Here is a 14,399-nt window from a genome sequence, read left to right as displayed (position 1 = left end):
TCGCCATTGTTTTTATTCATACTTCGTCCCTTTTGTGTTCACTTGAATTAGAGTGGAGTCCGTCGAGAAAGTGAGTCCAGGGGACAAACGCTATGATCCCCTTCCTCAGATTAGCCCATCTTCTCTGTACGGACCCCCCGGCTCCGCCATCCCACCCAATACACTGCCCAAACTCAGCCCGGGTGATGGTAAACTCTCACATTACCTGCTGGAATATTCACTTTAATTTGTCATATTTTGTTAGCGTTATTATGCAACAGCATTTGCCACTTGATGTCTGCTATTTAACATAAACTCACTCTCATTTAATTGATGGTTTTCAAATAGAGTTAGAATTTGTTCACAACTACATCGGGCATTATACAGTGGATAAAAATGTCTGCACGCTTGTTCAAATTCTAGGTACTTGTAATTAAAAGAAAATGAGACCAGGATGACTCATTTCAAAACGTTTTCCACCATTAATAAAATTTTCAAGACTTTCAGAATTAGCATGTGACTATGTTCAAAATTAATTTGTCACATTCAAACTTGAATAGAAAAACTGTGATTCTGGGCACACGTGCCAAGGTTAACATTTCCTCTGAATGGCTTCTCATCAAGTTCACTTGTCCTAGAATTTCTTTTCAGACTTTTTTTTACTAGCAGAAGTCAAAAAGGTTTTGTGACGTTGTGACAAGTGAGTCTTTATGGACTTAAAAAAATCATTCAAACTCATCTAAAATCCTCCATAACAAATAAAATGAATTAAAAAAAAAAAAAACAAGATTCCTAAAGTGCATGACCCATTCGATTGCCTACGCTGCTCTTTTTACCAAAAATGTTCAATTTGTGTTATTTAAGTTTAGTTTGGATATATGGCTATTGTAGGGTGTAATTCTGCGATTGTTCTCATTTTACCCAGTGAACTCCATACCCGAGCCGCTGACCTCCCCCAATCCCAAACCTGACCTGGCTGCTCTCAGACCCGTTAGCAGGGATGAACCCACACCGATTGGCTATCTGCCCCCAAGGGCCCTTCCCGACAAGTCCCCGGTCAACGGCACAGATACGGCGCCCCCGAAGACCATCGGTGCGCCCGTTCCCGCCAGTTATCATCGCTACGTCCCCAAACCATACACCAGCTCAGCACGACCGTTCGAGCGCAAGTTCGAGAGCCCCAAGTTCAACCACAACCTGCTGCCCAACGACACACAGGTGAAGACGGAGCTCCTCGGCAAGCCCGGCATGGTGAGCAACAGCGGGGGAAAGCTGCAGCTCTCACCTCTGCCTCTGGACCATGACAGTGGTCTGGATACCTTCACTCGCACCATGGACAACAGGCCCAAATACCAGCACAATAACATCAACGCCATCCCCAAAGCAATTCCTGTCAGGTAATTGTGACTTGGTCTCTTTTCCACAGTGAGGTCGATGTCCTGCTCTTATTGTGTATTATTCTGCACCAAACACTGGCCTGATTGATGACTCTGACCCCTGCCGCAGCCCCGGCGCACTGGACGATGACGACGAGGACGAAGGGCACACGGTGGTGGCCACTGCCCGAGGCATCTTCAACTGCAACGGCGGTGTCCTAAGCTCCATCGAGACGGGCGTCAGCATCATCATCCCCCAGGGCGCCATCCCGGAGAACGTGGAGCAGGAGATCTATTTCAAGGTGTGCCGTGACAACAGCATCCTGCCCCCCCTCGACAAGGAGAAAGGTCAGTTTGCCATCCCAGCAGGAAGTTGAGCTGAGAATAAGATCATCTGTTAGCAGCGAACTGCATTGCTCACAAGCAAGATGGCAATCCTGGTTTGTGTACCATATTTTCCGGGCTAAAAACCGCTGCTTTTTTTTTCTACATTTTGAACCATGCGACTAATACAACGTTGCAGCTATTCTGCGGATTTTTCTTTCACCATTAGGGGCGCTCTATATTTCAGAAAATACACTAACTGAATCTCATTTTTTTCTCTTGGTTCTGTTCTGTTTTAATTAGAAAGGTTGTTGCCGTGTTTTAACGATCTGTTTATGTACCTTTATATGCATTCACAAAATCGTTCTGTACATGCAGTAAACAACATTTTTTTTAACATAGAAAACTGCAGCTTGTATATCATGTTTTTTGGGGGGGGTTGTTGTTATTTTCTTTTTATTTCTTTTTATTTTCTTTTTTTCAAAAATAGTTGCTGCGATTTATATCCGAGTGCGCGTTATAATCCAGAAAATATTTGATCCCTAAATTGTTTTCATGGATAGCATTGAGGAATTAACACTTTGCTATAATGTGAAGTAGTCGATGTACAGCTTGTATGATTGTGTACATTTCCTGCCCCCTCAAAGTAACTCAACACACAGCCACTATGCCAACACGACACCTGATTGTGTTATTAAATGAAAATTTACAATGGGGCTCAATTAGCTTGCATATCACAAAGGACCCTCTGAGGATCTGAAAAAAAAAAGTGTTGCTCTCTGTAAAGGTAAAGGTGAAGGGCTGACATGCAAACATCTGTGGCGAATCCTCAAACAGACGGTAAATGAGCAGGAAGTCTCCAACATGCACTCACGCCGTGCGATGAAAAAATTGGCAGATTTCAGCAAAGAATTTCTGGTGACTCCATGCCAGAAAGTGCTCAGGCAGTGCTGGAAAAAGAATGATGACCTCACTAAAGATTTTCACTTTGAGGTTTCGTCACATTGTTGCCAGCTGTGTAAACATGAATGACTGCGTGTGGAGTTATTTTGAGCGGACAGTACATTATTTGCTGTTGACTTTACATTGTAGCAAAGTGTCATTCCTTTAGTGTGGGCCCATGAAAAGATAATATTGTATTTACTAAAATATGAGGAGTCTACTTACAGTTGCGAAATACGACGTGCTCATTTTTAGCCTCCTCTAAAGTGAGGATACACTCAATGACTTTTAGCCTCTTAACCAATTTTCAAAATGTGAGAGATCACACAAAAAAGACAACATCATGCGTGTGCCGACTGTTCTTATAGTGTGTGGTGGTCTTGAGATGACCAACACAACACACAAATGTAAAGTTGTTCTACAAAATGACAGATTTTTGAATATCGGTGCATGTCCACTCAGGAGAAACGCTGCTAAGTCCGCTGGTGATGTGCGGCCCTCACGGACTCAAGTTCCTGAAGCCGGTGGAGCTGCGCTTACCTCACTGTGCGTCTATGACCCCTGATGGTTGGTCTTTTGCTCTAAAATCCTCCGACTCCTCGTCGGGTACGCTGTCCTCTCTCTCTCTGTCCTTGTTGGGTCTTAAGGCTTAAAGATTTGCATGTTTGTAGAGGAGAGTTTGGTCACCTTCTTTTCCACATTCCTCATTCCTTCACCAATTGACAGGCTTCTTTATTTTTTTATTATAATTATTATTTCCTAATTTTCATGAAACAGTGATTAATTGCTGGTCCAGAAAGTTAATCATATGGGTATATTTCTACACAAAATCAAACCACGTCATTTCGTCGAATGAAAATCCATTCTATTAATGAAACGCAAATTAGCATTGTTGTTATGGTAACAACAAACTTCCACCAACTGCTGCTCGAGCACGCACGGAGCAGCAACCCATACAAACGGAGCATAAAAAAACGCCTGTTAAATAAATATTCTCTCTGCTCTGTGGGAACGACAACTGTTACTATCATTACAGTAGTTGGGGTCCTTCTCTGCCTCGTCTTGTTCTCAATTACTCGATTAAATTTGTTATTTTTTTCAATCTGCGATGTAGCATGAGAACACTACTACTGCGAAAATTAGCAGTGCCTTGTCTTGCTGTCACTTTCACAGCCCGGATGATTATTCTGCTCCATCAAGCATTCCGCAGTTCCCGAAGTATCATCATAAAATACGTTTTAAGGACAAAGTCGCCCTCCCGTAGCTTGTAAATGCGTCACTGGCTAAAAGATGTCGCTCATTAAAGAGACGACAGTATTCAACCCTTAGAGCGGCTTCTATGCCCTAACAACACTTAGCTAGTCGAGCAACTCTTAGACTGACATTGGAGTGGGAAAACATTCAAATCTTGTCATTATTTCTTCTTCTTTTAGTTTTGTTGTTGCTTAGTTGGAGAAACTGAAGCCACAACTCAATAGGAGACATTTTTTAAATACACCCCATTGTTTAATTTGCATATGTTCAATCATAAAATGTGTTTTGGGTTGGGAAGAAAATGGTTCATGTAAAAATATTTCTTCAAATCATCCATGTTGGGGCAAAATCCTGCAAAGTGCAGCTTTAAAGGAAAACGTTGAGAGTTCAGCATGACATCATAACATGATCAATTTCAGGTTATAATGTGATAAAGTTATCACGTTATTACATGATGATTGAGAAGGTCGACTTATCACATTAAAATGTGATTTTTGTTTTTTCTGCTGTGGCATCAATACACTTGTGAACATTTTCTTAAATGATGATCATTTTATTTTATTTTGCTAAATAAAAAATAATAATATTTTGTGTATTCTGTGCAGGTGATCCTAAAAGCTGGCAGAACAAATCTCTCCCCGGAGACCCGAACTACCTGGTGGGTGCAAACTGTGTTTCCGTGCTCATCGACCACTTCTGAAGAGGGCGACAGCTGGTCTGTTCCTGAATGTGAACGCAAAAATTTAACCGCGGCGAGGTGGTGGGGGGCACACGACGTTCACCTCAAGGGTGAATCCAACACTCTCACGTTGTTTACCGGCACCACCCAAAAAAAAAAATGCCGTGAGGAGAGTCAGTAGAATCCAGCGGTTCGGTTTTCTGGGTCATATTTCCGGTGCTTTTGAGGCTTGCAAAAAAGAAAAAAAAAACATTGGAGCAATGGGACTGAAAAGAGAGTGCATGACAGTGCCACAGACTGAGTAATCTCATTTTGACATTTTTAGCTACTTTTTGTAGAATGTCAGGGGCCTCACTTATCACTGCTGCGTACGCACAAAACATACGCAACTTGCGCAAAATTTGTGACCTTGCAAAAAAAAAAAAGCGCAAATGTACAGGAACTCTAACCCGCGTGTATGCACATTTTGGAGTGTAAAATCGTGCGTCTCATACCTCCAGTGAATCAAGTACCAACTTTTGATGTGCTGATTTTGCACTTTCTGTACAATTTCATTTTTTTGTTGGTCTTTTTTTTATTTTTTTTTTAAGATGCTGCTCATTCCTTTTCAAGTGTCCCTCAGGATTGGATAACGACATTGTGAGTGGGCTTCAAATACAAGCGCTCATTTATGACTCCCAACTCCAGAGGAAGAAACGAAGGACATGTTAACCCACTTTTATTTTATCTGTGCTTTTTCACTTCTTGTATTTCTTAGGGGGCGCTGTCAAAGATAGAGCAGTACTTTTCAGGCTTTGTCACTCAGGCATGTCATAAGCCTTCCAAAGAAATCCTTCATTTGATGTTGTGCACTGGTTACATATGATTAAAATGTGGTTATCCTAAAATGTAAAAACGTCTCTATACCAGTACACATTTAAAACTTATGTAACCCATTTTCTAAAAATTAAAGGGGAACTCAAGGCAAAAATGTTCTTTGCAATAATGTTTTCTGTGCCCACACTAGTCTAAAAAAATATTTTGATTAATATTGCTTTAGTGGAATAATAATTAAGCAAAATCAATCATCTCTTTTATTGAGCTCAATGTGTTGCCATTTTTTTTAAAATAGTATTCTCATCCTCGTTTCCACCATTTGTAAGCGGTACAATTTTGGCTTAGCCGATTTTAATTCATGTGGTGCTATTTGGTTGAATTTGGGCATGTGGCGGGCGGGACGCACGAAGGAAATTTTGGTGTGCGCATACACGGGTTAATTGGTCTGACGTTTTTCTTTTTTTGGGTGTCCGTACCCTTTTTGAAAGAGTTCTACGCACTCTTTGATAAGTGAGACCCCAGATCAGTAAAAATAATAATAAAAAAAAAAAGTAGAAATTTGTGAAATGTTAATTATTATTACTTAGGATGTCATGATTTTTTTTTTTTTTTTAATATTTTTTTTAAACAGAAGAAAACTCCCAAAGGGCAAAGAGGGCATATGCCAAACCGTTCTGTTTGCGATTGGTGTGGCTGTGAAGGACCTCTGAGGACTTGACGTGGCTTGATGCCGCAAAATACGCAGACAGAACCAATGTTCACTGTTAAGCATTGACGACGCCCTTTTCTTGTGACGGGCGCTCTCTGTTCAATTTAAAAGTGATGTTTTTTTTTTTTTTTTTTGTAGCAAGTCTTTTACCATAGATAAAATATACTGACTTGATTTGACAAACTCCTGCTGTCTAGAGATCTATGCATGTGCTAAGACTCAGGTCCAGACGCCTGCTACCACTTCTACACATGACAAGCCCATCCAACACTGCAAGCAGTGATGCCTTAGCTCTCTCTCTCTCTCTCTCTCTCTCTTTGCCTCTCTTTCTCTCTGTCTCAAAATGTGTGTGTGTGTATGTATGTATATATATATTATATATATATAATATATATATATTTATATATATATATTTATATATATATATTTATATATATATAATATATATATATTTATATATATATAATATATATATATTTATATATATATAATATATATATATTTATATATATATAATATATATATATTTATATATATATAATATATATATATTTATATATATATAATATATATATATTTATATATATATAATATTTATATATATATGTTATATATATATATATATTATATGTATTTATATTATATATATGTATATATTATATTATATTATATGTACATATGTAAAGCAAGAGAGAGAGAGAGAATCCACATTGAACCCAACCCGACACGCTAGTCACAGTCGACACAAAGTTGACTTTTTTGTTCCCCATCTTTCTCCTAAACGGAACTTTGATTCTAGCACACATGAATAATTGATGCTGATGAAACGAAAGGTCTGCTTTCTTTTCCTGCTATGCATACGAAGCGTGACGAGGCGCAGAAAAGGACGTTGTGGCTGTACATACCGCTAAGCATATGGCCTTGGTTCTCTGTAAATCAACTTTTGTACATCTTTGTTTTGTATAAAAGAGAAAAAGTTTGTTTAAAAAAAAAAAAAAATGAGGAAAAGACGGCAAAGGAGTCACAGTGCATTGGTTATGTTTGTATTCCGGGTTTAAAACCCCTGAGCCTTGGAACTGACATAAGCAGTAATAAGTCTGACTTTTCTACATACTGCATAAATACACGACATAAGGCATTTTTAACCGTATGAAAAGTTTTTATTCTTATTTACAATACAAAAATAGACAAGTGCTTGGTTTAAATGGTTTTAAAAGATGCGCTCAAAGGGGGTTAGGGGAATGACAACTGGTCCCTTCCTTTATTTGTGATACTGGATGCTTTATTGTGTGCCCTGAAATGTATTTTTGTACTAATAGATGATTTATTATGGCACATCAGTACTATTTTGTTTTGATATGATAACACTACAATGCTACAATGCAACACTAGTTTATTTCTCCGTGTTGGGCGTTCTTATTTATTTGGATTTCTTTTGTTTAAAATGTTTTCTCCCTCTGCAACACTTCTCTTTTTTTTAATGTATACCACTGTATTAATAAAGAAATTCATTTTTAAAGTAAACTACTTTGTGTGCTCAGGTGTCTTCTCATTTCAAATTGTTTATTTATCGTAAGCCGCGCTTATTTTATTGTCTGCATTGCAACCTGGGCAATGTGGCCGCCTAGCTGGGATTCACAGTTCATGCACATTACCACATGGTGTGAAAAATCCACTGTGCTTGATCATTACTTGAGTACTAATTATTTTAAGGTGTACTAGATTAAAGCAAATCGTAATTTTATGATATTTTTTTATACCATAGAAACAATTGTTGTATGTAGTCAGAATTTTTAAAAGTGGTAACATTTAGAAGAATTATTTAAAACATCTCATTTACAAGAGTAAAGCAGGAAAATGACAAGAATAAAGTCAAAATAAAATGTAACACTCATAATTACAAACTAAATTACAAATAATTATATTTCAAAATTAACGTGAACATCATTATTTATTTTTACCTCACCGCCTAGTAATGTGACCTTTCTGTCCTTTTTACAAAACAAATGCTGCCCTTTGGCACAGCAATTTCCCCTCCCCGCCCAAACAAACAAAACTTCCCTTTCACACTCTTTCTTGACCAGTGAGAATAAAAAGTTAACCAGTAAACCTGTATCATCCATAACATCAGCTCAAAGGTGCTTTGATGATAACGTCCACCATTTGAAGAATCATTAAACCTTGCTGCAAAGTTTAATATCCAAAGTTCATATATGTTACTCGACAAATTAATGCACACAACGCTTCATTCGCATCCAAGAGCATCGGATAAATTATTTCAGTGTTGTATTTGAAATGCTGGAGTTGATTTAATCCATCGTGAGGAACTAATTCTTAGCGACAACTTGTGTGTAGTGTACTGTGCTTTTTTATGGCTGTCAGGCTTGGAAATACAAAAAATAGTCTCGTGATTGAATGTTAGTGCATCCCTGAGATGAGTTCTTTAAAGCAGCGAACTTGCCTGTAAACAAAATGTGATGCCACTATTGAATAGTTCAACACTGTCGTGTTAGAGTTTAATAATGCCGCTGGTAATGGCGCCGTACACCTCCGTGGTGATGGGAGCAAAGGTCCGTTGGGCGGCATTGAGGTAGTATAACGGATCACCGACAACGGCCGGGTTGAAGCCTTCTTCCACCAGCTTCGTTTTCTTCATCTTAAATGTGCCCGTCATCTCCAAAGAAGGCTGAAAGACATCTTTTAAGAATTATCTACATATACATACATGTTTACACACATCCATGGGTAGAACCACATAAAGGTCCAAAGAGCCAAGGCCAGAAAAAACACAGGGAGTCTGTCATTTTAGTTTGGACCGTTTTTACGGACAATTCCAGATCTTTAGAGATCTTATCAAATTTAAAACACTTATCCTAGATTTTGTGTAGTATAGCTTTTGTCGTGAAGCAACAGTCTAATACGCTTCAGGTAAAATTGATTAATATCCGAAAACTGTGATCAATCATCTCATCTCTACTTATGTCCACTTCAACCGCTGAAACTATTAAAACAATCACTGTGGCTGCTCAGCAAAAATATAAAAAAAAATTTTTTATATATGCTGTTAATCGGACAATTAATCAGTTATCGTAATTTTCATCGGAATTGGCCCCGAAAAAAATCCATCTAATTCGTGCTCTAATTTTCTGACTCTGTAAGCGATGCTTCCATGCAGAAAGAAACCTCACCTGAATCCTGATGAATCGCGGGCGTGCATATGCCGGCAGGTAGTTGACGGCCTGCCTGTAGGTGTCAGCGCTGTCGAAGTCCTCTCCTTCTTTCAATGTGATGGCCGCCATGCCAGCACGCCCCTCGTTCCCTATCACAGCAAAAAAATGATTGCCATCGATGCCTTGATTACGTCGATTTTTACATGCGAGTCGTTGATGCGTTCGTTACCTTCCACTTTAACGCCGTAGACGTTGGCTTCTAAAATGCAAGGCGCCATGGTGAGGACGTCTGCGACTTCTGACGTGGCCACATTCTCGCCCTTCCATCTGTTGAGAAAATTATCATTTTCACTGACCAATCAGAAAAATTAGGATTGAGCCTAGTGAGTTCTGCCTAGCAACACTACCAATTTGACCAGGAACCAAAATCTGTGTCGCTAAAATTGTTGACATTTCAGAATGAATTTTTTTTAAAAAAGAGCAACCGAAAAATTGTGACCCTTTATCAGGTTTAGAGGCTCCACGCAGATTTCTGCACTTTTTTTTTTACTTTTTTACGCTTGAGGAAGTGACCCATTCACCAAAAAGATTTGTTCATTTTGAACGAATCGTTCAAGAACGACCCAACACTTCTTTGAACCCCCTAGTCGCAAAATATAAAATATAATATCAATAAATATCAAATCTAAAAAAAACATAAATATACTCTCTTCACAAGCACAATTAATGAAAATGATTGTCATGTAAAAGTAAAGCTTGGGGACCTGCCTGAAAGTGTCGCCAACTCGATCCTGAAAGTAGACAAAGTTGTCCTTGTTAAAGCGAAGCAAATCTCCGGTGTTGAAGTACAAGTCGCCTTTTTTCAGCACGTCGCGGAGCCTCTTCTTCTCCGTCTGTTGGTCGTTGCCCGCGTAGCCCATGAAGGGCGACCGCTGAGTCACCTTGCCCACCAGGAGGCCCGTCTCACCTGGCAGACGGCCACGTAACATGAAGCTACCGTGGACATAAAACGTCTACACACGCTTTTGAAATGTCCGTTACTGTCTTCGTAAAGGCATCCATTTTTTTATTCAGATTTTGAACTAATATTTAAAATGACTCATGGACATGACATGTGTGGCAAGCTCACCTGTGGCTGCCTCGACGCAAAGACCCTGCGCGTTTCGAACAGGCTCTTCCTTCTCAATGTCAAACTTGATCAACAAGTACGGGAAGATTAACTGGAAAGAGAAGTTTACAACATTTCAGGACGTTTGTTGGACGTGTGCCTGCTCCAGCTCAAGCACAACAATGGTCTTGTGATGACAATATTGTCGGACACAAAGAGTCCAATAGAAGAGGGACTGGCGGAGTGATATCAGAGTGCTAGAAGCAATAAATCGAGTAGCGGGGAATTGTTTCATTCTTTTTCCTACCCTGTGGAAAACATTGAGCCGTCCCACAGCGCCGACTTTGGAAGTGTAGTTAATAAATCCGATGTTTCCCTCTGTAGCGGCATACAACTCCTTCACTTTAATGTCACCGAAGCGCCTCAGAAACTCGGACCAGACATCAGCGCGAATGCCGTTGCCCATGGCGATCCATACTTTGTGTTCCTTGTCATTGTCCTTCTGCAAGAGCGAACGACATCCACACCGAGTCGTACCATCAAAGGATCGTCTCCAGGGACAAAAAAAAGGACAGACGAATGAATCTGACCTTGGGCGCGTTGCAGAGGTAACGCATGGTCTCGCCAATATATTGCATCACAGTCACGTTGTGCTCCCTGCAGTCGTCCCAGAACTGAGAGGCGGAGAACTTCCTCTTCAGCACGACTGATATACCTGTAGAAGTTGGAAAAAGCATGGACACCACTTCCATACATGCTTGTGTCCTTTTTTTTGGTAAAAAAAACAAAACAAACGGTCATCACCTCTTTCAATGGAGCCTGCTAACCCGATGAGGAAGCCTGAGCTATGGTAGAGCGGCAGGTTGATGTAGAAGACATCATCTCTTGTGACGCCACACAACGACTGGAGGAAGGATGCGGCCCACACCCTCTCGTGAGTAACAATCGCCGCTTTAGGCAAACCTATTAAGGACAGAAGAATATCAACAACAGTGGGAGAATCCTGCTGGAGGGCGGAAAGACGACCTGAAATTGCAGAGCCGCATATTCATAGTCGAACACCACTGTCAGACGGCACAGTACATAACAGGGGCTGTTTTAGAGCGCCTCATGGTCACAGTGTGGAAAAGCCCCACCACACCCGGGTGGGATATAGTCTAGCCACCAGAGGTTTTAATCGGATGTATTTTCATGGCGCAAACACGTAGTCATGTATAAACCTAAAAAAGACGTAATCAATGTATTTTTGGGGGGGTCACAAATTCCGACGAGTCAGGGAGTTGTGGACGTTGTCCCTTCATACCAGTGGTTCCCGACGTGTAGATGTACAAAGCAGTGCTCCTGACGGTAACATTGGCTCGGAGGTCTCTAGACAGAGGTTGGTCCGAGGCCTTTGAGATCTTGTCGGCCAAGGAGTTGACACCCGGAATATGACGCGCCTCCGATAGGAGGTACACGCTGACCCCCTGCGCTCTCAGGGCAGGCAACACTTCCTCCACAGCATCCTGCAGCTCTGCCAACACACATATTGATGTCATGTCATCAAATGCTCACGTTACACTTCAACTTTCCAAGAAGGACATATTTTCTTCCTGGAAAAAAAATAAAACAACAGAAAAGAAATAAACAAAAGGCATACGAAGCATGTCACCTGTGAGTCTCATTTCAAATTAACCCCGAAAAATAGAGATGAGCAAATACAGAAGCAATTTTTTTTTAAACATATATATATAGTAACTTACAAATATTAACTCAGTTGTATTTACTTCAAGAATAATACATTTAAAAAAAATTTAAATTAAAAAAAAAACAAATGCAAATATTAGCTGTACATCTTTAGCAGACAATTTCAGAACAAAACACCTGGCTCAATTTACCACTGGGGCTTGCAAACTGCTGGAGTGTGGTGCTTGACGGGACAACTAAATCTACGGTGGAAATTTGGAAAATTGCTTCTCGGAAAAATGCCCAACTCCGTTCAAATCATATTCTGCGATCAAACAAAGCTATTAGAATAGTCTTTAAAAAAACACTTGGTATTTGGTGATTTTACATATCAATTCCACAATATTATTTGAGTAAATACCTGTTAGATGCTTCACAAAAATAGAAGTTGCAAAATGTGATTAATCGCAATTAATTATGGAATTTGTTTGCGATTAATTAGTTAAAATAAATAATTGCTTGACAGCGCTTATTCGCCAAAGACAGAAAATAGCATATCATTCCATTTGAAATTCATCGCACATCTTTTCAATAATAACAATAATAAAATTAGCACATTTCAGGCAATTCAGTACAAAGCGCTTTACAAACAAATAAAAATGCACACACATAAAAGCAATCAAACAGACATGGAGGAATTAGGGAATTAAACATCAAAATAAAAAAATTGAATTGGGAAAGAAATAATACATCCAACTTTGAGGCGGATGTGCTAACCACATGAACATGGTGCCTAATTATTATTCAATCGTCAGCCGCAAAACGTTATTTTTTTTAAATACCTTTTATGAATGGCCTAGCCCGTCTTTCTATTTTAAAATTCAAAAGGGACCCGGAGCATGAGTCTGCCAAAACATGGGCTGATCAATGATTTTGAAATGGAGGGTACGTGAAGGCACTTGTGGGGTCGTGTGAGATTTTAACATGGATTTAAAAAGTCAAATGAATGCAAAAAAGCGCTCGATCACAGCAGTTGCCACCCTGCCATCCTCAGTGAAGCAAAAGCCCAAGTGCATGGCTCACTAAAATGTCTCATAAAGGTCAAAACAAAATGCAATAATCGGTGTTAAATGCTGGTAATATTGTTAGTCTTCTTTTTAATCATTAGTTATTTCAGGATGATTTTTTTTTGGGGGGGGGATTTCTGCTTTGATTTAAAATGAAGATGAATTCTTTTTGAGAACAGATCTGTACTATAATCAAAAGGAGGATAATTATTTTATGTGCGCAAATCTTAATTTATAAATACGTTAATTCTATATTTATTTATTTAATTTTTAGTTAATATCTTGTTATTTCCAAATGGTTGTAGAGATAACACAACAAATTGAGGTTAAAAGTTGAATACAAAGTCACTGATGGCAGAGCACTGTTTTAGCTAATCAAAATGAGGATGTTAATAATAATAATAATAATCCAAAATTCTTTGTGCTGGTTAGGGGGTAGCCTACTTGGCTGAAAAAATATATTTTCCAAGGGGGATCAGTGGTACATCAGTGAAAAAATGGTTGAGAACGACTGCGTCGACATTACAAGTGTACCTAATCAAATGTCCCAAAACATCACCCACACGACCAAATGCAAACGCGAGCGAGTGGGCCGCCTACGTCACGCGACTCACCTGCCGACGTCACCAGCACTTTGGCCCCGCAGCAAGAGAAGCAGTGCAGCAGAGACTTGGCTCGGATGTTGAAATTAAGCAGGGCAACCGGACAACCCAGTTTGGCGAGTCCCAGCCAGGTCCACACAAGGTTGGGCTCGTTGCCCAGAAAGAGGGCCACCGCGTCCCCCTCCCGGAGTCGCGCCTCTTGCCTCAGCACGCGGGCCACCCGGTTGCTGCGCCGGTCCACCTCGCCGTAGGAGAAGCGCTCGCCCTCGAAGTGCAGGAAAGTCTTCGCCGGGTGCCTCCGAGCCGCCACGAGGAAGCTGTCCAATATGCTGTGAAACGGCTTGCTCCTCTTGTACTTGATGAGCCTGACCGCGAGCAGGAGGCTCCGGAGGATGTACACGCAGTCGTCCAGCCAGTAAGGGAAGCGCGTCCTGAGGATGAGCAACAAGCCGCCCACGACTGTCAGCCAGATGAACATCGCGAACACGAGGAGCTGGCAGCAGCGCGCTGACGACGGACTGCCGCCCCAATCACAACAAGACGTATTGTCAAGTGCGAGTGCGCGTGGAGCATCAGTGACGTGATTCAGCCGCGAGACGTGACCCCTCCTACTTTTCACGAGTTTTCGAGTTGCCAGATAACTTCACACGCCCAATCGGGAACACACTTGGGCGCGTGATTGCGCTCTCGCATACGCATTCTCTATCT

General features: G+C 40.5%; 2 protein-coding genes across 15 annotated transcripts in view; one reads left to right on the top strand and one right to left on the bottom strand.

Moving 5' to 3' along the window:
* The window catches only part of tjp1b (tight junction protein 1b), a 67,440-nt gene extending 61,447 nt beyond the window's left edge, over window positions 1-5,993 (top strand). For 9 of the 14 annotated variants that reach the window (XM_088297822.1, XM_088297820.1, XM_088297821.1 and 6 more), the window contains 5 exons: window positions 52-188; window positions 905-1,376; window positions 1,486-1,703; window positions 3,084-3,227; window positions 4,481-5,993. In XM_088297822.1, coding sequence (XP_088153948.1) covers window positions 52-188; window positions 905-1,376; window positions 1,486-1,703; window positions 3,084-3,227; window positions 4,481-4,575 — 1,066 coding nt within the window. In that variant the 3' untranslated portion in view covers window positions 4,576-5,993. The remainder of the gene's footprint in view (window positions 1-51; window positions 189-904; window positions 1,377-1,485; window positions 1,704-3,083; window positions 3,228-4,480) is intronic. The other 5 variants (XM_088297831.1, XM_088297826.1, XM_088297823.1 and 2 more) reach the window with 2 other exon arrangements.
* Window positions 5,994-7,065: 1,072 nt separating this feature from the next.
* Window positions 7,066-14,288, bottom strand: slc27a2 (solute carrier family 27 member 2). The gene is made up of 10 exons (XM_088298636.1): window positions 13,704-14,288; window positions 11,661-11,870; window positions 11,162-11,320; window positions 10,948-11,072; window positions 10,665-10,859; window positions 10,379-10,469; window positions 10,018-10,216; window positions 9,479-9,576; window positions 9,268-9,398; window positions 7,066-8,765 (listed from the first exon to the last, which is right to left on the bottom strand). The coding sequence occupies exons 1-10, from the start codon at window positions 14,167-14,169 to the stop codon at window positions 8,589-8,591; spliced, it is 1,851 nt and encodes a 616-aa protein (XP_088154762.1). The 5' UTR covers window positions 14,170-14,288; the 3' UTR covers window positions 7,066-8,588.
* Between the last annotated feature and the right edge of the window lie 111 nt (window positions 14,289-14,399).

The sequence above is a fragment of the Idiotropiscis lumnitzeri genome, chromosome 6, assembly GCF_059441095.1.
Source record: "Idiotropiscis lumnitzeri isolate Australia: NSW breed Sydney's pygmy pipehorse chromosome 6, RoL_Ilum_1.0, whole genome shotgun sequence".
In the NCBI taxonomy this organism is placed as follows: Eukaryota; Metazoa; Chordata; class Actinopteri; order Syngnathiformes; family Syngnathidae; genus Idiotropiscis; species Idiotropiscis lumnitzeri.
Note: the sequence above shows the minus strand (reverse complement) of the source record. Positions and strands in the feature narration are given on the sequence as shown.